The 26485-nt window shown below is 45.6% G+C and overlaps 1 protein-coding gene across 1 annotated transcript in view; it reads right to left on the bottom strand.

Annotated features, from left to right (window-relative positions):
- Positions 1 to 326: 326 nt before the first annotated feature.
- GALNT4 (polypeptide N-acetylgalactosaminyltransferase 4) overlaps positions 327 to 26485 on the bottom strand; it is a gene marked incomplete in the record, with an annotated part of 451007 nt that continues 424848 nt past the window's right edge. The window contains 1 exon segment of the mRNA XM_077491946.1: positions 327 to 3835. Coding sequence (XP_077348072.1) covers positions 3704 to 3835 — 132 coding nt within the window.

Consider the following 26485-nt stretch of genomic DNA (forward strand, 5'->3'; position numbering starts at 1 on the left):
CATATAAGACCAGGCTCTTTTGGAAAATCTATGCCGTGGACTAATGAATCAAAGCTAAAGATGTAGACATGTTTAGAGCAAACACCATTTCAGGTAAACTGCCTTATACCAACTGTGAAGCGTGGTGGTGGAAATGTTATAGTTTGGAGTTACTTTCTGCTTTAGGGTCTGGTCCCATAGCCCCGATTTCATTCCTACTTAAAATGTCCTGGGGCAAATAAACAGGCAGGTCATGCAAAACCACAAACATCTTGTACTGAGTAACTGAAGGAATTTTGCATAGAAGAGCGGTCAAAAATGTTACAAAGTCTATGACAGGCTGGATGGGCAGTCATGCAAACTGCATACAAAAATACATTTTATTGAATTGGTAAAAAGGCAACAGTTCCTTATGTTTTTATTCAAGATCACCTTTATCTGTAGGCACAATTTTAATGAATTTGACTGTTCAACAATAATGTGTACTTACTTTTTGACATGACTAAGTAAGCAGCTGGGGTGAGTGTTTACTTTAACGGAGAATGGTTAGGGGCAGTTAACTAGAGCACTTTTGTTGAAAATGCCCATACACTTTACCAAATCAATTTTCTACACAATATTTAAATCCACTTGAGCATAATATTAAAAGTCCCATTAAACCTTCTGTATGTATTACTATAATGCAGTTTGACATAATCCCTTGTATATTGCTGCAATCAACCATGCTGCTAAGGTAGTGGGATTGCTGTTGTTTCAGAGTGCATATGGTATGTCAGACTACTGGTGATCTGGAAAACTGCACTGTATGTGAAATTCTCCAACATACTTATGTTAACCCTTGCTTCTGCACATATCAAGTAAAAAACAAACCTGAAGGAGGAGAACATTACTGTATATTCATCCTGAATGTATTACAGTAATATATACAATGTATGATCCAATAGGGATATATGCCAAACTGAGCCCAGATTTTTCTTTACTTGGATGCAGTCAGGGTGTCTCTGCAAGTTGTTTGTCTGACTTTTTTTTATTATTAATATTAATTGTGGTGTTGCATACTTCAGTAAAGTATATTGTGCTGGCCACATGCTGGAGATCCAAACCTCTACTCTCACACAGAGCGTAATGGTCCAGATCAGATGCAGTCTTATACACCTCCTGCACAGGGCTCCAATCAACACGCTGCTCAAGCTGAATCATATGCTTTCATCATCTAATGCAGTTTCACAAAGATGTTATAAGGTAGGACTTACAGCAGTATAAAACTGTATTTGTACACTTTTCCCTACAGGTAAGCTTACAATACAGTAACCCATTAGCAGAAAGTTGGCCTTGGCCAATGATGTCACTTGAGCATGCACAGTTTCCTCTACATATGACAAAACCTTCTTTTGACCCTCCATATTAAATCTCTATTAATGTATAGATCAATCCATTATATTATGTATGTATTAATACAGTATAAAATAGACAATGGGAGTCATAAGATAAATCAATTATTCAGAATTGAAAACAAACATACTCAGTTTCAGAGATTGAACCCGTGAAATAGATTGCCTTATATACACTGAAATAACCAGAGAGTCTTCAGGTATTAAAGCACTATGGAGCCACAAATGATGCATTGGTTGTGCCCTTAGCCATGTTTATAGGGCACTGTGGTCTAGATGAGGATATTTAAAAGAGCCTGAATGCTTCCCCTCAGATAGCTAGGCTCATATTCCATTGTATATGCACAATTATCTTCCACTTTGAGGATCACCTAGAATCTATTAAGTGTTTTGGAAACATGCATACTAAAGCCTAGTACACACCACCAGAAAAAAAAAAAAAAACTGACAGCTCCATTTGGAGCTGCTCTACTAAAAAGCCAACATTATTAGTACAGCGATCTCCCCTGTTCTACGGTGTTCTGACAGGGGGTCAACCCCCGTCAGAACACTCCAGACAGCACTCTCAGCCACTGGCTGAGAGTGCCGATCAGGAGCCAGGCGGCTGATGGTTTTCCAGCTTTTGTTGGACCGGTTGCCATACACACGGCCCGAAGAGCAACTGTTTTTTATTGAACTGGCCGACGTCCCTCCACATTCAGCCCATGTTTACTAGGCTTAACTCAGTACAGGAAAGTAAACATCGAGTATACAGTATGAGTGATTTATGTTTGAGAGAGGTGGATCGTATGGTTTTATCATGTGTTTTGGTAAGTGTGTAGTGTGATATTGATTTAAATTTGATATATGGAATAAAGCATAGCACTTTTTGTACTTTTCAATTATGGAAGTTTTGCACACTGCGTGTGCATGAATGCAGACAGCAATGTGCCACAATGGCTTCTCCAGTACAGGTGTGGTAGTGACGTCATTGCTGCCTGGTCTTTAGGTGGCCATAGAGCGGGGACCTGGAAGGAAGGCCAGGCAGGGATGGAACCATCAGCAGCAGTAATAACTCAGTACTGCAGGGCTTTGTAAAGCAAGTCTGTCATAATGTTCAGAACATACTAGTCCATTATGGCATCAACCACCATGGATCTGTTTAAAAAGAAAAAAAGCAGGTATTACTGCTTTAACTTTTTGGTGGTTCCGTGGATCTGCAGCTGTCTAAAATATAAGTGTGGTTGGAAGTTAATTGAAAACACTGAACGGTCACTAACGGTGTACTACAAAACTCTGTACTAGGTTTGAAAGTTATATAACTCAATGTTTGGTGGACAAGGAATGCCTTTTTGCTGATGACATAAAAGGTGAGAAATAGGGAAAATTTTCATGGGGGTGTTTGTAATATGGACTGGTCAAAGCAGTGGAAACTGCAGTTCAACATATTTAAATTCAAAATAAAGCATCTATGGAAAAATAATCCTTTGATAGAATACAACATTGGGGTACAGTGTTAGAAATACAGAGAAAAAAGATTTTGGGGTGCTTATTTTAGATGATTGCAAAATAAAGCAAACAGCGTGACCAGGCAGTAGGGAGAGCAAATAGGATTCTGGGGTGCATCGCTAGAGTGATCACCAGAAGGAGGTCATGACTAACTATATAGATCTTTAGTTAGACCTCATTTAAAGTACTGTCTAAAAAAATAACCCAGAGCACAAATACACATTCATACCTTGGGTATGCAATTAGTAAAATAATCCAGGGCAGATCCATAGGAAAATACCATGTACAACATTTTTTTTTATAAATACACATCTTTTTGCAGGTAAAAAATGTGCATTCTTTTTTGTATTAGGAGCCTGTAAAGAATTGCACCAGCGATCAGGAGATGCCATTGCAGGTCTCCTGTACTCTGTCAGTAGGGAGTGTTCACCTCTTAATATAACCTCTGATATAGATGAAACAAGAAAACAGGACCAGACAACAGTAGAACAGGCTTCTTGCCTGCTGTGCAGCAAAGTTCTTACTTTTGTTTGAAAAGGTAAAGTACAGGTTTACGTTAAGACCTTGAATCATTTTAAAAATGCATAAAAATATATATTTCAAAAAGTGAGCTGCAGATAAAAAGTTTATGTACCATTCAACCAGACTGAGACCATAGAGCAGCACATATTGTATATAAAGGCACTTCAAAATATCCAGAAAGCCATTATATAAAAGTTATTTTGGACATATGCAAAAAGGCATATTCAATTCAGATCAGTTTATATGTATGTGGTATTCAGTCATCAAGGTCTGGATTAAACTGAAGGAATTTCAATGCAGGCTTCTGTCCAAATTTGCAGTTTCTACCTTTCAAACTTCCAGATCTGGTTTTTATCCAAAGCGTTACAGGTCTTCATCTGCACATCTGCCCGACCCTCTGATGTACGGAATGAACTAATACACATCTTTGAATGTGGGTGATATATTGCTCCATCCTGTGCATAAATAAAAACAGAAGTTATGTTTGTTTTTTTGCAAATGCCCATACTTTGCTCCAGCCCACAATTTTTTTCTAGTTTTGCATAGAGTGGGAAAAGGCTTTTAATGTTGTCTGTGGGTGATCTAAACTTTTTACTTTTTTTTGCACTGGCTATCATGGTCACCAGGTGAGAAAGTATAGAGCAGTGATGGCGAACCTTGGCACCCCAGATGTTTTGGAACTATATTTCCCATGATGCTCAGCTACACTGCAGAGTGCATGAGCATCATGGGAAATGTAGTTCCAAAACATCTGGGGTGCCAAGGTTCGCCATCACTGGTATAGAGGGATCCAGAATTTTACATGTCACCACAACAGGAGTAAAGCGGAAATCTTCCAATGGAGATACTGTATTTTCTGGCGTATAAGACTACCTTTTACACTTAAAAAAAAATGCCCAAAAATCGGGGGTCGTCTTATATGCCGGGCATACAATGCTGCCCGATGGATGTTAGCCCCCAAATATCTGCTAATACTGTATGTGGCTTCAGCTACAAACAGTATACGCCGTTGAGCCAATCCCAGCGAGCGATGTATTCTATTAATGAATACAGAGCCTGCTTGGATTGGAGTAACAACCTCTGCCAATCCGAGCAGGCTACATAGAGTAGCCTGCTCGGATTGGCTTTGATAGAGAGAGAGAGAGAGAGAGGCAAGGGCTGATGATGCTACAGCCTCTGCCAATCCAAGCAGGCGTTGTATTCATTAAAATAATACACCGCTCACCATACTTCCCTGGGTAAATCCATTCACTGATCTCCTACTACTATACATCCTGCTGTTTGCCTTTGAGGTCCCAGGCACCCAAGAGGGACAGGTAAATCTGGGACATATGACAGGGGGTTTATTAAATGCATTTTGGTGGACAATTCCCATAGAATGTAATCCAAAAGTGGTATAGGTTTGGTTAGTGAAAAATTCTACTTTCCAGAGTTGTGGCATTCAATAGATCTCTGTTTGTGTTATTATTGTTTGATTTACTTTATGACATATCACAGCATGGCGGATGAGTAGTTGGCATTCTTGCTTTGTGTTTTTTAATGGTTCTAATGTTTTTTTTAAATGGTGTTGCCTCAGAGGGGGGGTAGTCTTATACCGCGAGTATTGCCCAAAACCTATGTTTTCACTTGAAAAATAGGGGGTCGTCTTATACGCCCAGTCGCCTTATACACCGGCAAATACGGTATATATCTCTGAGCTGTCAGTGGAACATATTTTACCTAATTTACAAACCTTAACTACTTACTTTACTGCTATGTCTCTTTAGCCAAGAGGTACAGGGAAATTTCCCTTAAGGGAGATTCCCAACTGTCAAAAATGTGATTTTGGCTAACGTTACAGTTCAAAATAGAGACTTTAACAAGTCTTCACTTTCATTTATCATCATTAATAAGCTGCAGTAGTGCAGCTACAAAGTATGGTTCCCAGTGCAGAGTGTGAACTGGGTGTCCTCCTTATTGCCCAGGAATAAAAAATAAACAAAAAAGGATTTTTTGTACTCACCGTAAAATCCTTTTCTCTGTAATTCACCGACCGACACTGCTCCTCCCTTAGCCATTGGGTTGTATACCTTACCTCTAGGAGAATACTAGGCAAAGTTGTAATACAACACTCAGAACTTTCAGTTCCGCCCATGGGGGTGGTCCCTTAGGTATCAACCCTCCTGCCAGCTAGCAGAACTCAGTACGTAAACCAGCAGTATAAAAAAAAAAAAAAGAAAAAAAAAAAAAGGAGGGGTGGGTGCTGTGTCGGTCGGTAAATTACAGAGAAAAGGATTTTACGGTGAGTACAAAAAAATCCTATTTTTTCTTATATTCACCGACCGACACAGTTACTCTCTTAGCCATTGGGACATCCCCAAGCAGTGCCAAACGAGGGGTGGGAAAAAAGCATAAACACTTCATCCGCCGTGGCAAGTGGGAACAAGTGAAACTTTACCCACAAAAAAGAACAGTTCGTGGAGAAATCCACCACAAAATCAGGGAACCCTCAACAGGAGTGACTACCCACAACCGCACAAAAAACTGCGGAATGTAATGCAACAGTGCATTAACTTAAAGGTACTGTTTTTATTGAAAAACCAGGAAAAAGGGTAAAATATTGCATATTCAATTACAATTATACAGCCACCTGCAAAACTTTGCGGCCAAAAACAGGCATCATGCACTGGCCGATGCACTGACGTCTACCTTGTAGAACACGGTAAATGCGTGGACAGATGACCAGCTCGCCGCCCTACACACCTGAGCGACAGACGCTTGGTGTCGGAAAGCCCAAGACACTCTGATTGCCCTTGTGGAGTGGGCCGTCCTCGGAAAGAGGTTTTAAGGTGTAGGCTTGTACTACAATCTGTCTGATCCACCTGGAAATGGTGGCTGATGAGACCAGCTACCGAGACAAACAGCGACTCTGACTTTCCGAAAGGGAGCAATGGTAGACAAATACACTTTCAGAGTTCGAACCACGCTCAGAGCGTGAAGGGCCACCTCATTAGGGTGTTTTGGCCTAGGACAGAGAGATGGTAACACCAAGTCCTCATTAATGTGCAAAGCCACGACCATCTTCGGTAGAAAGGACGGTTGCGAACGCAACGCCACCTTATCCTATGGATAACCAGATAAGGCGACTTTCAAGACAAGGCCGCCAATTCCGAGACCCTCCTGGACGATGTGATGGCCACTAGAAAGACCACTTTTTGAAAAAAGCATCAACAGGGGAAACACCCTGATGTTTTTAAGCGCGGTTTATGAAGCGCCGATAACACCAGGTTCAAATCCCATGGGGGTAACGGTGGACGCACCAGAGGGACTAAATGACAGACCCCCTGAACAAAGGTACTCACTACCAGTGAAACGTCAGGGGTTGCTGAAAAAAGACAGTCAAAGCTGAAAATTGCCCTCTAATGCCGCGTACACACGATCAAACAATCGGGTGGAAAAGGCCGGCAAACTCAAGTCCGCCATACAATCCCCCCGTGTGTAGCCTCCGGCTGACTTTTTTTTACCCGAAAGTACGGCAGACTTAAGCCCCGTACACACGAGAGGACTTATGTCCGACAGACTTCCGAAGGAGTTCTGCCGGAGTTCCGACAGAGTTCTGACGGACTTTTCGACTGAACGGACTTGGCCACACACAATCACACCAAACTCCGACGGATTCGAACGTGATGACGTACGACTGGACTCGAATAAGGAAGTTCATAGCTAGTAGCCAATAGCTGCCCTAGCGTCGGTTTTAGTACGTCGGAATAGCATACACACGAGCGAATTTTTCGGTAGGAACTGGGTCCGGCGGAGTTCCGTCGGAAAAATTTGAAGCATGTTCCATTTTCTAAAGTCCGTCAGACTTTTGCGAATCAAAAGTCCGTTGCAGCCCACACACGATCGAATAGTCTGACGGAATCATTCCGTCGGACTTTGGATGTTGAAAAGTCTGCTTGTGTGTACGGGGCTTTAGAAAGTATTTTTGCACTCCAATCTTCCCGCCGGACTCGCATTTCGGAGGACAATCTGGCCGTTGGTATGCCAGTCCGCCGTACTTTTGAAATGAGCGGACTTTTCCCGCGCGGAGAAAAGTCCGCTCATTTTGAGTGCGTCTCCAGGTAGACGAGGCCAGTGAAGGAGGCGTCGCTGGCCCAGTCACCTGGTATGGACTTAAAGGGGAACCCAAACGCCAAAAAAAAAAAAAAAATCGGCGTGGGGGTCCCCCCAGGTCCACATCAGACCCTTGTCCGAGCACGCTACCCGGCAAGCAACCTCCCCTCCTGAGCCGTACCAGGCCGTGTGCCCTCAACATGGGGGGGTGCCTTGGGGAAGGGGGGCCGCGCGCCCCCTCCCACCCCAAAGCACCTTGTCCCCATGTTGATGAGGAGAAGGACAAGGGCCTCTTCCCGACAACCCTGGCCGTTGGTTGTCGGGGTCTGCGGGAGGGGGGCTTATCGGAATCCGGGAGCCCCCTTTAATAAGGGGGGCCCCCGGATACTGGCCCCCCACCCTATGTGAATGAGTATGGGGTACAATGTACCCCTACCCATTCACCTGTGGAAAAAGGTAAAAAAAAAAACACACACAAGGGTTAAAATAGTTTATTGCACAGCTCCGGGGGTCTTCCGTCTTCGGGGGTCTTCTCGCCGGACTCCTCCGCTATCTTCTTCTAACTCTTTTGCTAGCGGAGGAGCCCGGCTTTCTTCCTCACCGCCGCCCTCTTCTTCCGATTTCAGGGGTCTTGTCCCCCTCTTCGGTTCTTCTTGCCGGGCCATCGCGCCTTCTTCTAGCTCTTTTACAGGCGGTGGCCCGGTCTTCTGTCGCCGCTTTCGCTGTCTTCTGTTCTTCTCTTCTTCTGTTCAGATGTTGCCTCGTCGCATCCTCCGCTCACAATGGCACGGACGCGACACGCGGCGACTTATATAGGGACATCACCGGATGATGTCCCCGCCCATTATGGTGTCACAGTCCCAGAGGATGCTGGGACTGTGACATCATAATAGGCGGGGACATCATCCGGTGATGTCCCTATATAAGACGCCACGCGCCTTGTCCCCGTCATTGTGAGCAGAGAGCGACGAGGCAACATCTGAAGAGAAGAAGAGAAGAACAGAAGGCGGCGACAGAAGACCGGGCCACCGCCTGTAAAAGAGCTAGAAGAAGGCTCGGTGGCCCGGCAAGAAGAACCGAAGAGGGGGACAAGACCCCCGAAGTCGGAAGAAGAGGGCGGCGGCAAAGAAGAAAGCCGGGCTCCTCCGCTAGCAAAAGAGCTAGCAGAAGATAGCGGAGGAGTCCGGCGAGAAGACCCCCGAAGACGGAAAACCCCAGGAGCTGTGCAATAAACCATTTTAACCCTTATGTGTTTTATTTTTACTTTTTTCCACAGGTGAATGGGTAGGGGTACATTGTACCCCATACTCATTCACATAGGGTGGGGGGCCGGTATCCGGGGGCCCCCCTTATTAAAGGGGGCTTCCGAATTCCTATAAGCCCCCGCCCGCAGACCCCGACAACCAACGGCCAGGGTTGTCGGGAAGAGGCCCTTGTCCTCATCAACATGGGGACAAGGTGCTTTGGGCTTTCCCCAAGGCACCCCCCCATGTTGAGGGCACGCGGCCCTGTACGGCTCAGGAGGGGGGGGGGGTCGCTCTCTGGATCCTGGATATGGAAAAAGAGTGCGGATGCCAACCTTTCTCCTCACATATGGAGATGTAGGCCGTCCAGGTACGATGATATATCTCCATAGAAGAAGATTTCCGTGCTGTCAACATAGTTGGGCTCACCGAGTCCGACAGAACCTGGTTCTTCAATAGCTGGCTCTCAATAGCCATGCCGTTAAAGCCTGCAATGGTAAAGCAGGATGGAGAATCTGACCCTGAGACAGAAGGCCCTCTCGTAATGACAGTCACCAGGGAGCATCTGCCACCAGATGCACCAGGTCTGCGCACCATGGACGCTAAGGCCAATCTGGGGCCACCAGTATTGCTGGGATCTCCTCGGCTTCCACTCTGCGAATCAGACGTGGTAACAGCTTCAGTGGAAGAAGGCATAGGTCAGCTGGTACTAATCCCACGGAGCCACCAGCGCGTCTAAAGAGTCCACCCACGGATCTCTTGTCCTGGACACGAATCTTGGCACCCTCTGATTGAGGCGGGAGGCCAGAAGATCCACGTCTAGTATGCCCCACCTCAGGCACATTAACCTGAATACCTCCGGATGCAACGCCCATTCTCCTGGGTCCAGCATCTGGCGACTCAGATAGTCCGCCTGCCAGTTCTCCACTCCGGGAATGTAAATGGCTGACAAAAACGGTACATGTCGCTCTGCCCACCGAAGTATGTGAGCAACCTCCCGTTCCCGCGGCTGAGCTTCTTGTCCCCCCTTGGTGATTGACGTATGCCACTGCAGTGCCGTTGTCTGACTGGACCCTGATCGGGCATCGTAGCCTCATTGACCATGTGGAGAGGCACAGCCTGATCACTCTCAGTTGATCAGCAACTCGGATTCTTTCGTTGCCCAGAGGCCCTGAGCCAACTAAACTCCCATTATTCCACCCCAGCTCAAAAGGCTGGTGTCCGTTGTGATCATTCACTTTAGAGGTAGGACCAACTTTCTGGCATGAGTCACCCGGGACCTCAGCCACCAGATCAGTGATTCTCCGACCGATTGGCTCACCTGAATATGACGATCCAGGGACAACTGAGATTTGTCCTATTTAGACAAGATCTCCTTCTCTGGTGTAGAACTGGGCAAACGCTACAGCCTCAAAGGAGGCCACCGTGAGCCCCAGGACTCGCATGTAAAAGCGAAGCGACGACCACCTGCGGTTCATCAGCAGTCTTACCGCGGATCTGAGAGTCTGCAGCTTGTCTGAAGGGAGAAAACTCTTGCTTCCATGGAGTCTAGCAGCAAGCCTAGATACTCTAAACGCTGAGTCGGCACAATCACCAAGTTCTTTAGGTTCAACAGCCACTCAAATTCTTGCAGAGTCTAGATGGTGATCGCTACATCCTCCTCCAACTCTGAGGCGGAAGATGCTCTCAGGAGGAGATCATCTAGATAGCCCACGATTGCGATCCCATGTTGCCGTAGCAACATCAAAACCGGAGTCAAAACCTTGGTAAAGATTCGGGGGCTGATGTCAGACCAATAGAGAGAACCACAAACTGGTAGTAGACTTCCCTGACTGCAAATCGCAGCACCTTCTGCTGCCACAGGCATATGGGTATGTGCAGGTACGCATCCTGGATGTCCAAGGGAACCAGGGAGTACCCTTGATGGAGTGCATCAACTACTGGCAGACTGATTCCATTCTGAACCTCTAGTGACAGAGGGCCTTTGGGTCCAAGATTGGACGTACCCCTTCCTACTTGGAAACTACAAACCTATTTGAGTAGAATCCTTGGAAACGTTCCGATTCCGGAACCGGGACAACCATTCTGCGACTCAGTAGATCCCTTACTGCGCCAAAGAGGGAATCCTTGCGAGCCGGGGATATGGGTATGCTGGAAGGGAAGAATCTGTTTGGCGACCAAGAGAGCAACTCTATCTTGTAGCCTGAGGAAATCAGGTCGCAGGTCCAATCACCGAAAACAGAGGGGACCACCGGGCTGCAAACTCCCGAAGGCGACCCCTCACCCGAGACATGGGTGGGGACAAACCTTCATGTGGTTGCACTTATACTTGCAGGCTTGCGGTTCCAGGGACGTTTTTATCCATCTTTGGTCATCCTGTCGGGCTGGGGACGTTATACCGAAGCTCCAGGCGGACGAAAAAGCCGTTAGTGAACGGAAAAAAAAGAGGGACCTTGCCTACAGCATGGCTCCTTAGCCTTCCTGGCCTGTGGGAGTAATACACTGCTACCACCGGTGGCATGCTTACTAATGCCATCAAAAGAGGCTCCAAAGAGCCGTTCGCCAAGGAAGGGAAGATCCATCAGGGCTTTTTTAGATGCCTGGTCAACAGACCAGCATTTCAGCCAATCAGGCGCCTCAGCACCACAGCGGACACTGAAACCCTAGAAACAGAGGGAGGTATCTAGGGCCGCGTCACAAACGTACTTAAGGCCTTGCATTAGTTGGTCTGCCAGTTTCACGCAGACAGGAAAAGCCTGACGCTCTCCCAATTCACGGTGCAAAAGTTTTGCCCACTCAGTCCGTGTCTGTAACACAAGTGAGGATGCCAGTACTGGTTGCACAGCGGACCCCACAGCCATACACAAAGAACGAGGCACTGCCTCGGCCTTCCTGTCTGTGGGATCCTTAAATGCAGGAGTTCCCACTACTGGGATCCTGGTTACTTATCTAACCTGGATACTGGAGGGTCTGCAGCCGGAGGAGCCGACCACTTCGTGAGAAGGCTTTCCTCAAAGGGGTAATGCACCGCCCTGTGTCTGGGGACCAAAAAGGTCCGTTGCGTGCGACGCCATTCCCTGTAAGTGAACTTGTCAAATAAGTCAGATATGGGAACACCATAGATGAACATTCTAGCTATCGGGACCCAAAGGGGACCGGTACCTCAGCAGGGGGACCTGCTGGCTCCTGAATCTTCAGGGTATCACGCACAGCTGTGATAAGTGTTCCAACAAGTGTTTTATTGCGCCCGGACCCGGACTCATCCTTACTGTCCAAACGGTCCTGGTCAGCGTCATCTGACAAGACAGAGCAGGGGTCCCCAGCCTCGTCAGGGCCCGAGTCTGTGCCAGAGCTTTCCCCAGAGGATGGGGGGGGAGGGAGAACAGGGGCCACCTTATTGCACCCATCTTACCACACACCGCCTTCATCTAGCAATGAACGAGTTGAAGACTGCCTTCAGGGTGTCCATGGGCACTGCGCAGTCCGCAGGTGACTCGGTTGCCATTGCCTGGACTTTGAGGGAAGAAACACTAGTTTCTGAGCCATGCTGACCCTATTCTGTCTGCTACCCGAAGGGGACTTAGGACAGTGACAGTCCCACCCTCCCTGCTGCCGCTGACTGAAGGGCTCATTCCTGCCGGACGCACCACCCTGGGGAGTTCTGCGCTTTCCACGAGTGGTGCCTGTAGTCCCTGAGTGCGCCCAGGTGCAGAGGAAACCAAAAACTGAGTTGGTGATAACCGCTGGAACGATCGCTAAAACGATCAGAAAAAATGCTCAGGCTTCAATAAATGGAAACACAGGAAAATGGCTGTGAGAGCACATGAGCCATGCTGCTGTCAGGGAACACTGAAATATGTTCAGGCTTCTAGAAAAAGACCGCCAGTGCCTTGAATAGGAATCACATAGAAAATGGCCGCTGAAGCCCAGACAGTCAGCCTGCTCTGCCCACACCTAAAATGGCCGGCAAACATCGCCATGAGGTAGAAATAAAAAACCCCTGTAAAGCCACAGCGCTGCACCATTCCCAGCAGACCCTCACAGGCACAGGGAGGGAAGATAGAGACAGGGGAGAGAAGATAGGGAGGCGAGGGGCCCCCCCGAATCGACCTCCCAGGGAATTCCCAGCTGCTCAGTCCTGTCAGAACAGGGAGAGCTGTACTTACCAGTCCTGAAGAGCTGGGAGACATTCCATTGTAGCCAACTCCTGATCAGTACAGGGAAGGTTACTGGCCCGGCATACTGTGACGCAGACACCTGTAGCCCCGTCATATGTATGCCCCGGAGCATAAAAGCTCACGACCACCTCTGGAGCTGAGGTATGTCGTGGCCTGCTGAGCCGTAGCTGCGACCTACACAGGCTCAATGGCCGGACTGGGGAGACTACAAGGTGAACCAGCCTGTCACCCAGCCGGCTGTTGATAGAAGATCACAGGATCACTCATCTTGCGCAAAAAGCAAAGCTTCTGCATAAAAAACATGGACCTATGGGCCTGCAGGATTCCTAGGTCTTTCACCTTCACTAGGCAAAATAAAACGGAGTTCTGCTAGCAGGCAGGAGGGTTGATATCTAAGGGACCGCCCCCATGGGCTGAACTGAAAGTTCTGAGTGTTGTATTACAATTTTGCCTAGCATTCTCCTAGAGGTAAGGTATACAACCCAATGGCTAAGAGAGGAGCTGTGTCGGTCGGTGAGTATAAGAGGAAAAAAAAATGAATATGCAAAAGCAGAAATTTAAATCATTGTGTCTGAAAAAGAACAATGACCCACAGACACACACACAAATACAAGAAAACCACTGTAGTACAGACAGTAAAACTAAACATTATTGATGTTAACACACAGACATATTTAATTTCTGAGCATCCAGTTACCTCGATCATTTATGTTACCCAAGATCCATAAGGATTCTAAAAATCCTCTTGGACGTGCTATTGTTTCCAGTACCGATTCAGTTACCATGCCGTTGGCCAAATATTTAGATAAGTGTCTAACCCCATTTATTGTACATACTCGCTCATCCGACACCCCCAACATTTTTTGAATAAAATTCAGGATATTATTTAACGATACTGGTTACATGGGATGTAGCGAATTTATACATGGCCAGTCCACATTCTCTTGGTCTAGAAGCATGCAAATGTCTATTGTATAGATCTAAAACATACACACCTGCACAAATTTCATTCCTCATAGATTTGCTTACTATAGTTGTGGAAAAGATTTTTTTTTTCTATTTAAGGATACCTACTATTTGCAGTTCACTGGAGCAGCAATGGGTTCAAATGTGGCTCCACCATATGCCAATGCATTTACGGACATGATAGAGCAGGCATTTATCTATTATTGCACTCTTTTCAATGATCACTGTACAATATAGAAGGGGTTCATTGATGACGCCATTTGGACGGGTGATTTGGAATCCCTATCATTGTTCAATATGTATTTAAATCTATTGGGGGATTTAATAGGTGTGTGTAGGGGGTGTATTTTATTGGGGGATGGAGGGATTTACCCACTGCATGATCTATCTCCCCTTCATTATGTTGAGGAGTAACTTTTGGATCACCTGTTATATAGCTTTTGGGGAATTGAGTGACTATCGGAGATCTGATCCCTATACTAGAGATCCTCCTTTTGTTTTTTTATCAGGAATTTAGGGATATTATTATTGGTGCCTTTTTGTATTTTTGCTTTTTTTCAGCGAATAAAAATAGTTGTAGTTTAACTCTTTAGGGTGTGTGTTTATATCTACTTTGTTTGTTTTTCCTGGTCCCAGGATTACCAGTGATCCTGATACCAGATAGATCTGATTGGGAAAGATGGAGGACAGGTTCCGACAATGGGGGTACCACAAAGATGTTGTTCATAAAGAGCGCTTATCTTCACAAGATAGTACTAAAATTATCAGACCTAGTCACAGAATGCCCTTTATCTCTCAAATTCATCAATTTTTCCACAAAAATTAACATTATAAAAAAAAACATTGGTCGATTTTAAAACAGTTATCCATCTGCTCCAGAGTTTTACCACCCCCACTATCTTCGTATCGCAGGGGTAAATGTATTTATGAGTGGTAAAATCAGATCAGTATTCAGCTCCTATCCCCCATGTCATTTTTCTGGGCCCTAAGAATAAGGGATCTTTTCCTTGCCTATCAAGCATACAAAGATTATTTCCCCACAAATAGAGCTTTCTTTGGATGGTATTTGATTGCCTCTGTAATTTTTATTTTTTTGCAATATAAATGGAAAAAAAGACTGAAAATTTAGAAATAAATTATATTTTCTACTTTTTGTTAGAAGAAAAATCCAATAAACTAAATTTTAGTCATACATTTAGGCCAAAATGTATTCAGCCACATGTCTTTGGTAAAAAATTATTGGTTTGCGCAAAAGTTATAGCGTCTACAAACTATAGTACATTTTCTGGAACTTACAGCGCTTTTAATTTATGACTGCCTATCATTTCTTGAGGTGCTAAAATAGCAGGGCAGTACAACGCCCCCCATAACCCCATTTTGGAAAGTAGACACCCCAAAGAAATTTTTTTTTGTCACGAGCGATTGAAAAATTACAAAATGACATAAGCTATGCATGAATAGGAAAAAACATCCCCAGGTGGGAGAGGTTCAAATGAACCCTATTAGAGGTATTAGAAGAAGACCCAAAGTCGTCACTAAATAATATATTGCTCATCATACATTCATACATTCTGCTGCTTCTCCTGAGTACAGGGATAACACGTGTGAGACTTTTTGGGAGCCTAGCCGTGTACAAGACCCCAAAAATCAATCTAAGGGCGTAAGACGGAGGCCCTGAAATGTCCAGATAGCACAACCCCCCTCAAATGCCATTTTGGTATTTGCTAGAAGTCATGGTGAGTATTTTGCAGCTCTCATTTGTTTTTGAAAATTAAGAAAGAAAAGAAAAAACATTTTATATTTTTTTAATTTTCAAAACTTTGTGACAAAAAGCGAGATCTGCAAAATACTCAACATGCCTCTCAGCAAATAGCTTGGGGTGTCTACTTTCCAAAATGGGGTCATTTTGGGGGGGGGGGGGAATTGTGCTATTTGAGCATTTCATGGCCTCTGAAACTGTGATAGGCAGTGAGACGTGAAGTCAAACATTTACGCCCATAGAAAGCCTGAAGGTGGTGATTGGTTTTTCGGGGTCCTGTACGCTGTTAGGCTCCCAAAAAGTCTCACACATGTGGTATCCCCATACTCAGGAGAAGCAGCAGAATGCATTTTGGCGTGCAATTTCACCAATTTTATGCATTTTTTATATCAGGAAAAGGGTCCACAGAGACCGCGTCAAAAGGCAATCAGGATAACAGTAATACAGATACAAACAAAGGTACATGGGAAACATATGGGTGTGCTTGGTGTAGTAACAACATTGTGACATGTTGCTGTGTGTTGGGAGATCTAATAAATATGGATGTTCTTGGGTAAGTCTATCTATAGGGTTCTAGGTTGCTGACATATTTCCCCATGTCCATAAGGTTTTCTTGTGTTCCTGGCTGTGGGAAGTCGGCTAACTATAGCTCCATGGGCCCATCTTTCTTTTTCCAAAATAGTAGAAGTAAAGGTAAAGATTAAAGATAGTTGGCACATGGGCAGTGTCCGAAGGTTTAGAAAGGAGAAGAGATGTAGTCAATAGAAGGGGGGGGGGGGGGGGTTGTACTGAGGGGGAGGAAATGTGAGGGGAGTTTGCAAACATTGACCCAAGCATTCATATATTGAATGCAATGTCTCCAAGGTATTTTGCATTATATTATTTGCCTAATATTAGGGAGCTGTATAGTTGAATTTTAAGTTTTTAAGTTATTGGGTCTCCTCTGAGGGCTTGTCCCTCTTCTGAATATTTGAAAATATTCCAATATTCCATAGTTGCCATGTCTTAGAGTATCCCTCTTGTCTGTCTTGGCTTTTAAGGATGAGGTCTTCCATTTTGTTAATGTCATCAATTTTTTGAAGCCATAAAGCAATGGTCGGCCGGTGTGGTGATTTCCAGTTAAGTGGAATACAGGCCTTGGCTGCGTCTAGGAGGTGTCGTACTACTGACTTTTTGTAGGCGCGTGCGGGGGTGTTATTTGCATGTAGTAAGAAATATGCTAGGTCGTCTGGGACTGTACGATCTGTACATTTTTGTATTATCCGGTGGATATGTAACAAGATACCTCTTTCCCGTTGGCAGTGTCAAATAGATCTGATGTTGTCAGGAAGAGTTTGTTCAGTAGAGCTGGGGTTCTATACCGAGTAAGAATTTTATAGTTGGTCTCCTGGATTTTGGTACATATGGAAGGATTTGTGTGTGAATGTGATATGTTGTTTTTTTTTTGGGTAGTAAAATGGCAATTTAGATCCCGTTCCCATTTGTTGAGGCTCGGAAGTTGATAGTCCTCAGATGGGGTTATTAGCAAGTTGTATGTAAGGGAAAATGTATGTAATATTATACCTGTTTCTGTGCAAAGCTCCTCTAACGTCGTGAGGGGTTGATTTGTAGTATTGGGATGCGCTATAGTGTTGAGAAAATGGGCAAGTTGGAGAGCTCTTAGGAAGTCCAGTCAGTATTGGCCTACTGGGTCGGAGAGATCTGCAATTGTTTTCCATTGTCCTGCAATGCTGAAATGTGAGGCTTGGTATAGTCCCGATTCACTCAGGGCACGGAATTGCATGTCTCTTATACCCAGTTCAAAGTGGGGGTTACCTAGTATGGCACGCAGTGGTGAATTGCGAGAGGATTGGGAGGTCTGAGATAGTAGCTGTGCACATATTTTGATGGTATTACCTATCAGTGGTTGGTGTTTGACACTCAATGGTAAGGCTGTGTGACACCATGGTGCTCTATGTAGAGTAATTTCACGCTGTGCTTGTTCTATCTGTGGCCATAGTTTGGTTTCTTTATGTCGGCACTAAGGATGATCTCAGGCATGTTCGAATACTCCACCTGCAGAGCCCGCTAGGAAGTCGGCGCAGCACTACGCTAATCACAGGCAGTGAGACGGCTGCAGAGATCGAGCAATGTCTCACTGCCTGTGATTAGTGCAACGCTGACTTCCTGGTGGGCTCTGCGCGTGGACCATGCGAATAAGCCTGAGCTCATCCCTAGTCGGCACCAATCTACAAGTCTGCTTAAATGTATCGCGTGGTAGTAGGTGCAGATTTCTGGCATTGCTAGACCCCCGTTTTGTTTTGGAAGGGAGAGTATCTTCTTGTTTAGTCTGGGTTTTTTTCCCTGCCCATAAGAATGTTATGAAAGCTGAATGTACTTTTTTGAAATATTCTGTGGGTATATGTATAAGAAGAGCTTGCAGGAGATTTGGAAATTTGGGTAGAATTGTTATTTTGAGAATGTTACAGCAGCCGAACCAGGAGCCTAGGCTGCCGCTCCATTGGTTAACAAATTTTTGGACGTTTTTAAAGAGGTGGGAAGTTGAGTTTGAATAGCTGGGAGAATTTGGGGGGGGGGGGGGTGTGTATGTACCTAAATATTTCAGGGCTGTGTCCATTTTAGGTTAAAGCTAGCTAGGAGGTGTGCAAGTAGTGGTTATGATATCCCTATCCCCATCACCTCTGATTTGTTGAAATTTTTAAATCCGAGAGTTTCCCGTATTAAATTTGTGCATTAGGTTGGGGAGGGAGATAGTTGGGTTTGTTACTGAGAACATCAGGTCATTTGTGTAAGCGGATACCTTATATTCTGATTTATCTACTTCTATGCCGGAAATGTCTGAGTTTAATCTTACGTGACACAGGAAAGGTTCTAGGGACAGCACACAAAGTAAGGGCGAGAGTAGGCATCCCTGTCTGGTCCAATTAATAATCTGGAATGAGTCTGAAATCACCCCATTCGCTTTGACTCTAGCCCTCGGGTTTGAATATGCCGCTGATATCCAGTTTAGCATATTTTCGCCTATTCCTATATGCTTCAATGTCACGAACATGAAATGCCAACTCACTCAAGTCAAATGCCTTCTCGGCGTCAGTTCCAATGAATACGCTTGGTGGTTTGTGTTTTTTTTATTATTGACTATATGTAGTAAATTTAGGATTTTGGTGGTGTTATCTCTGGCTTCTCTGGTTGGCCGACTTGGTCCAGATGTATTAGATAGAGTAGGTGGTGTTGTAATCGGGATGCTATGAGCTTGGTGAAGAGCTTAAAGGTCGATATTTAATACAGAGATTGGGAGGTAACTTCCACATTGGGCTGGGTCTTTACCTTCTTCGAGTATTAGAGAGATCAGGGCTTGTAGTGTAGATTCATGTCGAGAGCCCTGTTTGATGAGAACCATGCAGATCACGAATGCTGTCAGGAGTACAGTTAGAATTGAAATATTGTCTTATCTTTTATACTACGTCTGTCAGGACTTCTGGGTCTCTCAATAAGCTTTCGTTTAGTCTCCATGGTTGGGTCTTTGATCGTTTGTATGTGTCTATGGGGGATCAGAAAATAGTCAATACGCGAGTACGTCTGGTGTGGTCTGGAAAAGAACGTGTAGTCCTTTTCTCTGGGATGGAAAAGATGCCAAGCATCTATGAGTTGTTCGGTATGTAATGATGTAGAGATTCTCTTGCATACTTCTCGTGAGGTCGAGAACAGTCCAGAGGAGGTGTCATCTGTCGGTGTTAGGGGAATATTGAGGTCTCCTCCAATGATAAGTTGTCTGTGTATTGCATAAGTTGTTCTAATCGCTGTTTTAAAAATGTATGCTGGTGGTCGTTTGGGAAGTAGAGGTTTGCAAAAGTGACCTTCGTGTCTCCAATCCAACCTTTCAAGAACAGAAATCGCCCTTCTGTGTCAGTCTTTGCATCTATGTGTGTCCACGGTATCTTGGCTGAGATTAATATGGAGACCTCCCCGGATTTAGCTTCAGTGTATGTGGAATGGTAGACCGTGGGGTAGTATCTGTTTTTTAGTATTGGCAGGTTTCATGCGCTGCATGTCATGAAGCAGCATTCACCTCTTTTCCGGTGTGTTCAGTCCTTTCAAATTCAATTAGACTATATTTAGTAAGTCCACGTGCGTGAATTTAAAGGGTGGTTGGGGTATAGGGTAGGTGGTAGGGATGAGGGCGATTGAAGACAAAATAGAAAGAAAATCAGGTAGGGAAGTAGAGTAGTAGAGTTGGGTGAGCAAACCCGATAACAGAAAAAGGTTAGTAGGCTGTCACGAGAGTGTGCAGCTCAAGGAGAAAGTGCTAATGTAGTAAAAAGCGAATTAAGGCGCTCTCCAGGTAATCCCGGGAGTTGAGCGCAATCCTATGTGGGTTGGTGGATAGACAGAGCCGGGAAGTGAGCCCCCGGGTCCCTCCATCCACCCCCGGCATTTGTAGGTGTAGTGTCTTGAATCTGCAATTCGGCCAAGGTAAGCATGTAATAGTTACATAGTTAGTAAGGTTGAATAAAGACACCAGTCCATCCAGTTCAACCTGAGCGAGTGTCTACAATTGTCCCTAACCCTGTACATTGTACACTCACATCGGTCCCTAAAATAAAATAAAATCTATAGCAAACAAATAACCCATAGTAAGGCAGTAAACAGTATAAACATTACAGTGAAGCAGTAAAATTAAAACAACATAACTAGTGTTCTGGGTATTGTTCCTAACCCTGACAAAAAAAATGTTCCATTCTGTGGGATATCCTGTTGACTGTAAAGTCCCGTACCAGGCTTTTGCAAACCCCCAGATGTTGAGCGTGAGGGCACCACCCCTCCCCAAGGGACCAAGTAATTCTAAACCGCCTAAGTACTCAGCCGGTAACGTTCCCGTTAGCCATTTTGGAGTGGACCAGTAAGGGGTCCATGTAGCTTTTCTTTCCTTGCCCGTGGAGTGCCATTTTAATTAGTGCCATATGCTTTGACCCAACATCTGCACGCAGTGAGTTTAGCTAGGTTGGGAAGGGACCCATTTCCCCCCTCCTTCCCTGACCCACTCCTCCAATTGTAGTGTTCCCCTTCCCCATGTCAGAGGTGATAAAAGGTGGGTGTCCTTTGTCAGATTCAAATTAGTCTCTCTCCTCACCAGCTATACCACATGTGGTTTGACTCCCTCTCGCAAGAGAACACTCTGTGGCTGTGTTTCATGTTGTTGGCTCTGGCACCTCTTTCCTCATGATGTTTTCAAGAGGTCCCCATTCTCATCTCCTGCTATGTCGTTATTTTGGTCAGTTTTTGCATGTTCCACGATGGCGGTTCCGCATTTCTTAGCGTAGTTCTAGGGTGTACCTGTTGTAACTGCATAGGGGGTCAACATCCAGAATACGTTCTGGGTTCTGCCTGCTGAGCCTAGGTGGAGAATCTGACTGGGGATACACTTTGTGCCAGTACAGTGTGGTGACCTGGAGGCACGGCAGAAGGTTTTTGTTTGCCAGAAGGAGAGGGTCCAGGGTAGACACCATCCCCTGGCATCAGTCCTGCAGGTGTGGAGAGTGGGGTATCCCTCTGGGCAGGGGGGGGAGCGGCGGGGTCACTGACTGCGGTGACGCCGACAGGTTCCTCACATGTCACTTGCTGGCTTGTTTGGGCCTGGTGATGTCACATGGCTGTGGGACTATGTGGGGGTGAAAAGTTTGTCGGGGTTTGTATGGCTCAGAGCCTACTCACGTTGTTCCTCTCCCGATGCGGCCCGTTGTCTTCTCCTGTTTCTCTGCCGGTGGGGCTGTGCAGGTCCTCGGTATGTGGTGAGGCCTGATCTGCCGGCAGGACGAGGGAGTATTTGTAACCAATCTGGGACAGGTATCTGGTCCATGTCAAAGAACCGGAAAAGCTCTGGGAGATCCATCGGCGATTGCAGGTTAACGGCAACTCCATCCCTTTGGAAGGTTATGGCAAGTGGGTAACCCCACCAATATGTAAACCCCTTCTGCTTTGCAAGATCTAGGCTAGGCCGCAGCAGTGTCCTGCGCCTTAATGTCGCCCTAGGGAGATCAGGCAGGATTTTGATAGGGGTTCCTTCCCAGGCTATTTCACCCAGCTCCCAGGATCTGCATAGAATGGAGTCCTTCTGCGTGTAGCGTAGTAGCCTGCATACTACGTCCTGGGGCCTTCCTGGGTCAGCCACTCTGGGGCCCAGAGCCCTATGCACCCTATCTATTTCAATTGAGCAGGCTGGGTCATCCAGGACGATGCGGAAGATCTCCTGTACCGTTACGCCTAGGTCTTCTGCCTCCATACCCTCCTGTATTCCCGGAGGGCAGGTGGAGCTGAAGGGCGATGGCGGTGTCCTGGTGATGGTCCCAGGATCTCTCCAGCTCTGTCACTCTGCCCTCCAGCATGGTGAAAGACGCCTCTCCCATTGCCACCCAGTCAGCTAGGGTGGATACATCGTCCCTCACCTCTTGTATTTCTTGACAGTAGGCCTCTTCCAGGCAGAGGATGAGTGTTTTGATGTCCGTTCTGGTGGGGAGGGCTTTTAGGCATTGCCGAATGTCCTGGTCCACCTGACTACACCTATCTCTGGATGAAGTACCCTCAGTACGTCAAAGGATCAGTCCAGGGAGGCGTGGGTGTCAGGGGAGTTATCCTGCTCACTATGCTGTTGGGCTTCTGTTGGAGCACCACTTGAGACGCTTTGTGGCGCCGCCACTCTAGCCCAGGGGGATTTCTTCTAGCTTGAAGAATCGGTGTATGTCACAGGAGGATGTGGTGGATCGGGTCACCCAGATTGCTGCTCTTGTCTTGTGCTTTTTGGCCAATTGCCTTCCGATATAAAGGATGTTTTTGCCGGTTAGAAAAGGCCAGGACCGGGAGCTCTGAGAAAAGCAGCTTCACTCAGCCATGTTCAGGCCACGCCCCAGTGGTGGACTTTTAAGGCACGTACAAGATAAGAGTATTTTAGATACAAAAATAGTTTATAGGCTTATCCTTGGGTTTGTGTGCATCTTTTGTTAGCCTTCCAAGCTTCTTACTGCGATAGCCAGCTATAGGTGTGAGCAGGTGGCATCTTTTTGTATCACCGTTGTGTTTTTTGGTCAGGCATCTCACTGACACCTGTGTTGCCATTGTGCTGGGTGTTCAGTGTGCTCCTGTACCTTTAAGGGGTGGCTCCCCTTCAATACCCCTGCTCTCACCTATCCATCAGAGTGCATGTCCCTCCACTCTGGGGACACTTATAAGTTAGTGTTAGGTACCACAGATACCAGGGTGCATTGATGGGGCTCTGTGGCGTACGCATGCATTTGCAAATGTGTGCAGACTAAACCCCTGTTTTTAACGCATACTGTTAGACAGGTTATTTGGTAGTCTGTGGGCCGGTGGTAAGTAAAGCTTGGTTTTTTCCTCGGTTTATCCTTGGGTTTGTTTGTATCTTTTGTTAGCCTTCCAAGCTTCTTACTGCGATAGCCAGCTATAGAAGTGAGCAGGTGGCGTCTTTTTGTATCACTGAGTTAACATTCCATAGTATTGTAGTTAACCACTTCAATACCAGGCACTTAAACACCTTCCTGCCCAGACCAATTTTGAGCTTGTTGCACTTTGAATGACAATTGTGCAGTCGTGCTACACTGTACACAAATGACATTTTTATCACTTTTTCCCCACAAATAGAGCTCTATTTTGGTGGTATTTGATCACCTCTACAGTTTTTATTTTTTGCTAAACAAATAAAAAAAGACCGAAAATTTTGTTTCAGTTTCAAAACGTAAATAAGTACGTTTTCTCCTTCACTGATGGGGTTGCACTGAAGGGCACTGATGGGCACCGATGAGGTGGCACCAATGAAGTGGCACTGATGAAATGGCATTGATGGGCACTGATATGTGGCACTGATAAGCGGTACTGATAGGTGGCACTAATGGGCGACACAGATGGGCACTAATAGGTGGCACAAATTGGCACTGATAGCTGTCACGGATTGGCAAGGATAGGCGGCATGAATAGGTAGCACAGATGAGCATGGATGGGCACTGAAAGGCGGCACGGATGGGCACCGATAGGTGGCATTGTATTGTACTGGATGCCAATCAGTGCCACATAATGCATGCCAATCAGTGATGCCCATTGTGGGCACTGATTGGCATCCATTGTGGGCACTGACTGGCATCCCTGGTGGTCTAGGGTGGCATGCCTGGTGCTGGGCATCCCTGGTGGTCTGGTGGCGCTCCTGGAGGTCCAGTGTGGGCATCCTCGGGGGGGGGGGGGCTGTGCTGATAATCGATCAGCATAGACCCACCCCGTCAGAGGAGCAGCCGATCGGCTCTCCTCTACTCCCATCTGACAGACACGAGTGAGGAAAAGCCGATTGGACACGGCTGATCACGTGGTAAAGAGTCTCTGTCGGAGACTCATTACCAAGATCCTAGATGCGGAGTGTCATACTGACACCCCACAACAACGATCGCCGCAATGCGCGACCCCGGGGGCGCACAGCGGCTTAATATCCTGATCACGTCATACGACGTCCGGTCAGGATATTAAAACCACTTTGCCGCTGTCATTTTGCTATATGGCGGGCGGCAAGTGGTTAAGAACAACAAGAAGTGAGACAGGTGTGCCAGGCAGATTCTCGACTTCAAAAGCTCTTAGCCCTTGTACACACGGTCGGAGAATCTGTCGGAATGAGTCTTATCGGACCGCGTCGTCAGATAATCCGACTGTGTGTGGTATGCATCGGACTGATTCCGTCCGAATCTCCGTCCGATCCAAATTTCCAACATGTTGGAAAGATTTCCCGACCAACTGGGCCGGACGGACCTAAACCGATCATGTGTAGAGCATTTTCATCGGACCAAGTGCCACACATGCTCAGATCAAATTCCTACATCAAAGCTATTGGCTACTAGCCTGAATGTAGTCCCATCGTAACGAAATTACGTCATCGCGTTCTGAAAGATCGGATTTTTCGCCAACTTGGCCCGACCGTGTGTATGCAACAGTTTCGGGCACAATCCGTCGGACTCAATCCGACGGGCAAAATCCGACGGATTTGGTTGCCGAAATCTCCGGCCGTGTGTACGTGGGCTTAGTACGATTGTTTTACATCCATGTCAGATCAAAATAAGGTATTAAGCCATTTTCACTACTATTATTTCAATTAATACATTATAAATGAGTTGAATTAGAGTAGCTCATGTAACTAAATATTTTAAAATATTTAAACAATTTAACTGACTGATCCATAAATTTCTCATTACATCTTTCTAGCCATGATCAACTATTATATATCCCAAACATTTATCTGTTGACTCCTCAACTGCCACTCTCGGGTACTTTATATATTTAAAAAAAAATTTTTTTTAAACTAAATGCGTTTTAAATAATAAGATAAATACATTTATATTTTTTGAAAAAATACTCCCTTTCAGAAAAACAATATACTCTGTTTTTTTATTTACAGGACCAGACATTTTGCTCCAGTGAATCTTCAGGTCATACCCTGCTCATGCTGGGAGTTAAGAGTTTTGGACCTTTTCTTACTAGCTTCTTAATACCTTATTTTGATCTGGCATGGGTGTAAAACATTATAAAACAATCATACCAAGAGCTTTTGAAGTCGAGAATCTGCCTAGCACACCTGTCTCAATTCTTGTTTTTAACTACAATACTATGGAATGTTAACTCAGTACCTCACCTAAATACCTAAGTGTACTATGTGAAAATTGATTGTGGAATATTGTATATATACTTATGCTCCTTTCTTCAATATATTTGAATATATGTTATTTATCTTTTAAATAGAAATCTCTCTTGCTAAATATCCCAGAGGAAGGAGAGTAGTGTACTCCGAAATGCATTGGATGCAAGAGTACTGTATACTACTGTATGTACATTGGTGACCATGTTGTAAACACATTCCTCGTGCTATATATTTTTATACTATATAATAAAACTATTTTTGTATTTAACCACTTCAATACTGGGCACTTATACACCTTCCTGCCCAGGACAATTTTGAGCTTTCAGCACTGACGCACTTTCAATGACAATTGCGTGGTCATGCTACACTGTACCCAAACTAAATTTGTATCATTTTGTTCCCACAAATAGAGCTTTCTTTGGGTGGTATTTGATCACCTCTGGTTTTTATTTTTTGCTAAACAAAAAAAAAAAAGACTGAAAATGTTGAAAAAAAATAGTTTTGAAAATTAGTTTTGATATGGTTTCTGTTAAAAATGTTGTAAATACGTTTTCACTTTCACTGATGGACACTGATAAGGCAGCACTGATAAGGTGACACAGATGAGGTGGCACCAACGGACACTGATGGTGGGCAGATATGCGGCACTGATAGACACTGATAGGCAGCACTGATGGGCATTGATAGGCAGCACTGGTGGGCACTGATAGGCAGCACTGGTGGGCACTGATAGGCTGAAAAGATGGGTAGTTAAGGATAGCACTGATAGGCAGCACTGCTGGGCATCCCTGGTAGCACTGGAAGTGGTAGGCCTAGTCAGTGGGCACTGATTGGCAGCTGCCTGGGCACAGATGTGCATTTCCCTGGGGGTCTAGGAGGGCCATACCTGGTGGTCCAGTGTGGATGGCCATCCTGGTGGTGCTGGGCGGGATCCGAGGGGGGCTGCGCTGATAAACAATCAGCACAGACCCCCCCCTGTCAGGAGAGCCGCCGATTGGCTCTCCTCTACTCGCATCTATCAGACGCGAATGAGGAAAGCAGATAACTGGCTTTTCCTATTTACATCGAGATCAGCCGTGATTGGACACGGCTGATCACGTAGTAAAGAGTCTCCATCAGAGACTCTTTACCTAGATCGCCGCTATCTATACCGAGGACGTTATATGATGCCCAGTCAGGATATT

This window comes from Lithobates pipiens, unplaced genomic scaffold, assembly GCF_037356315.1.
Source record: "Lithobates pipiens isolate NorthernLeopardFrog02 unplaced genomic scaffold, aLitPip1_a1.2 Scaffold_19, whole genome shotgun sequence".
NCBI lineage: Eukaryota > Metazoa > Chordata > Amphibia > Anura > Ranidae > Lithobates > Lithobates pipiens.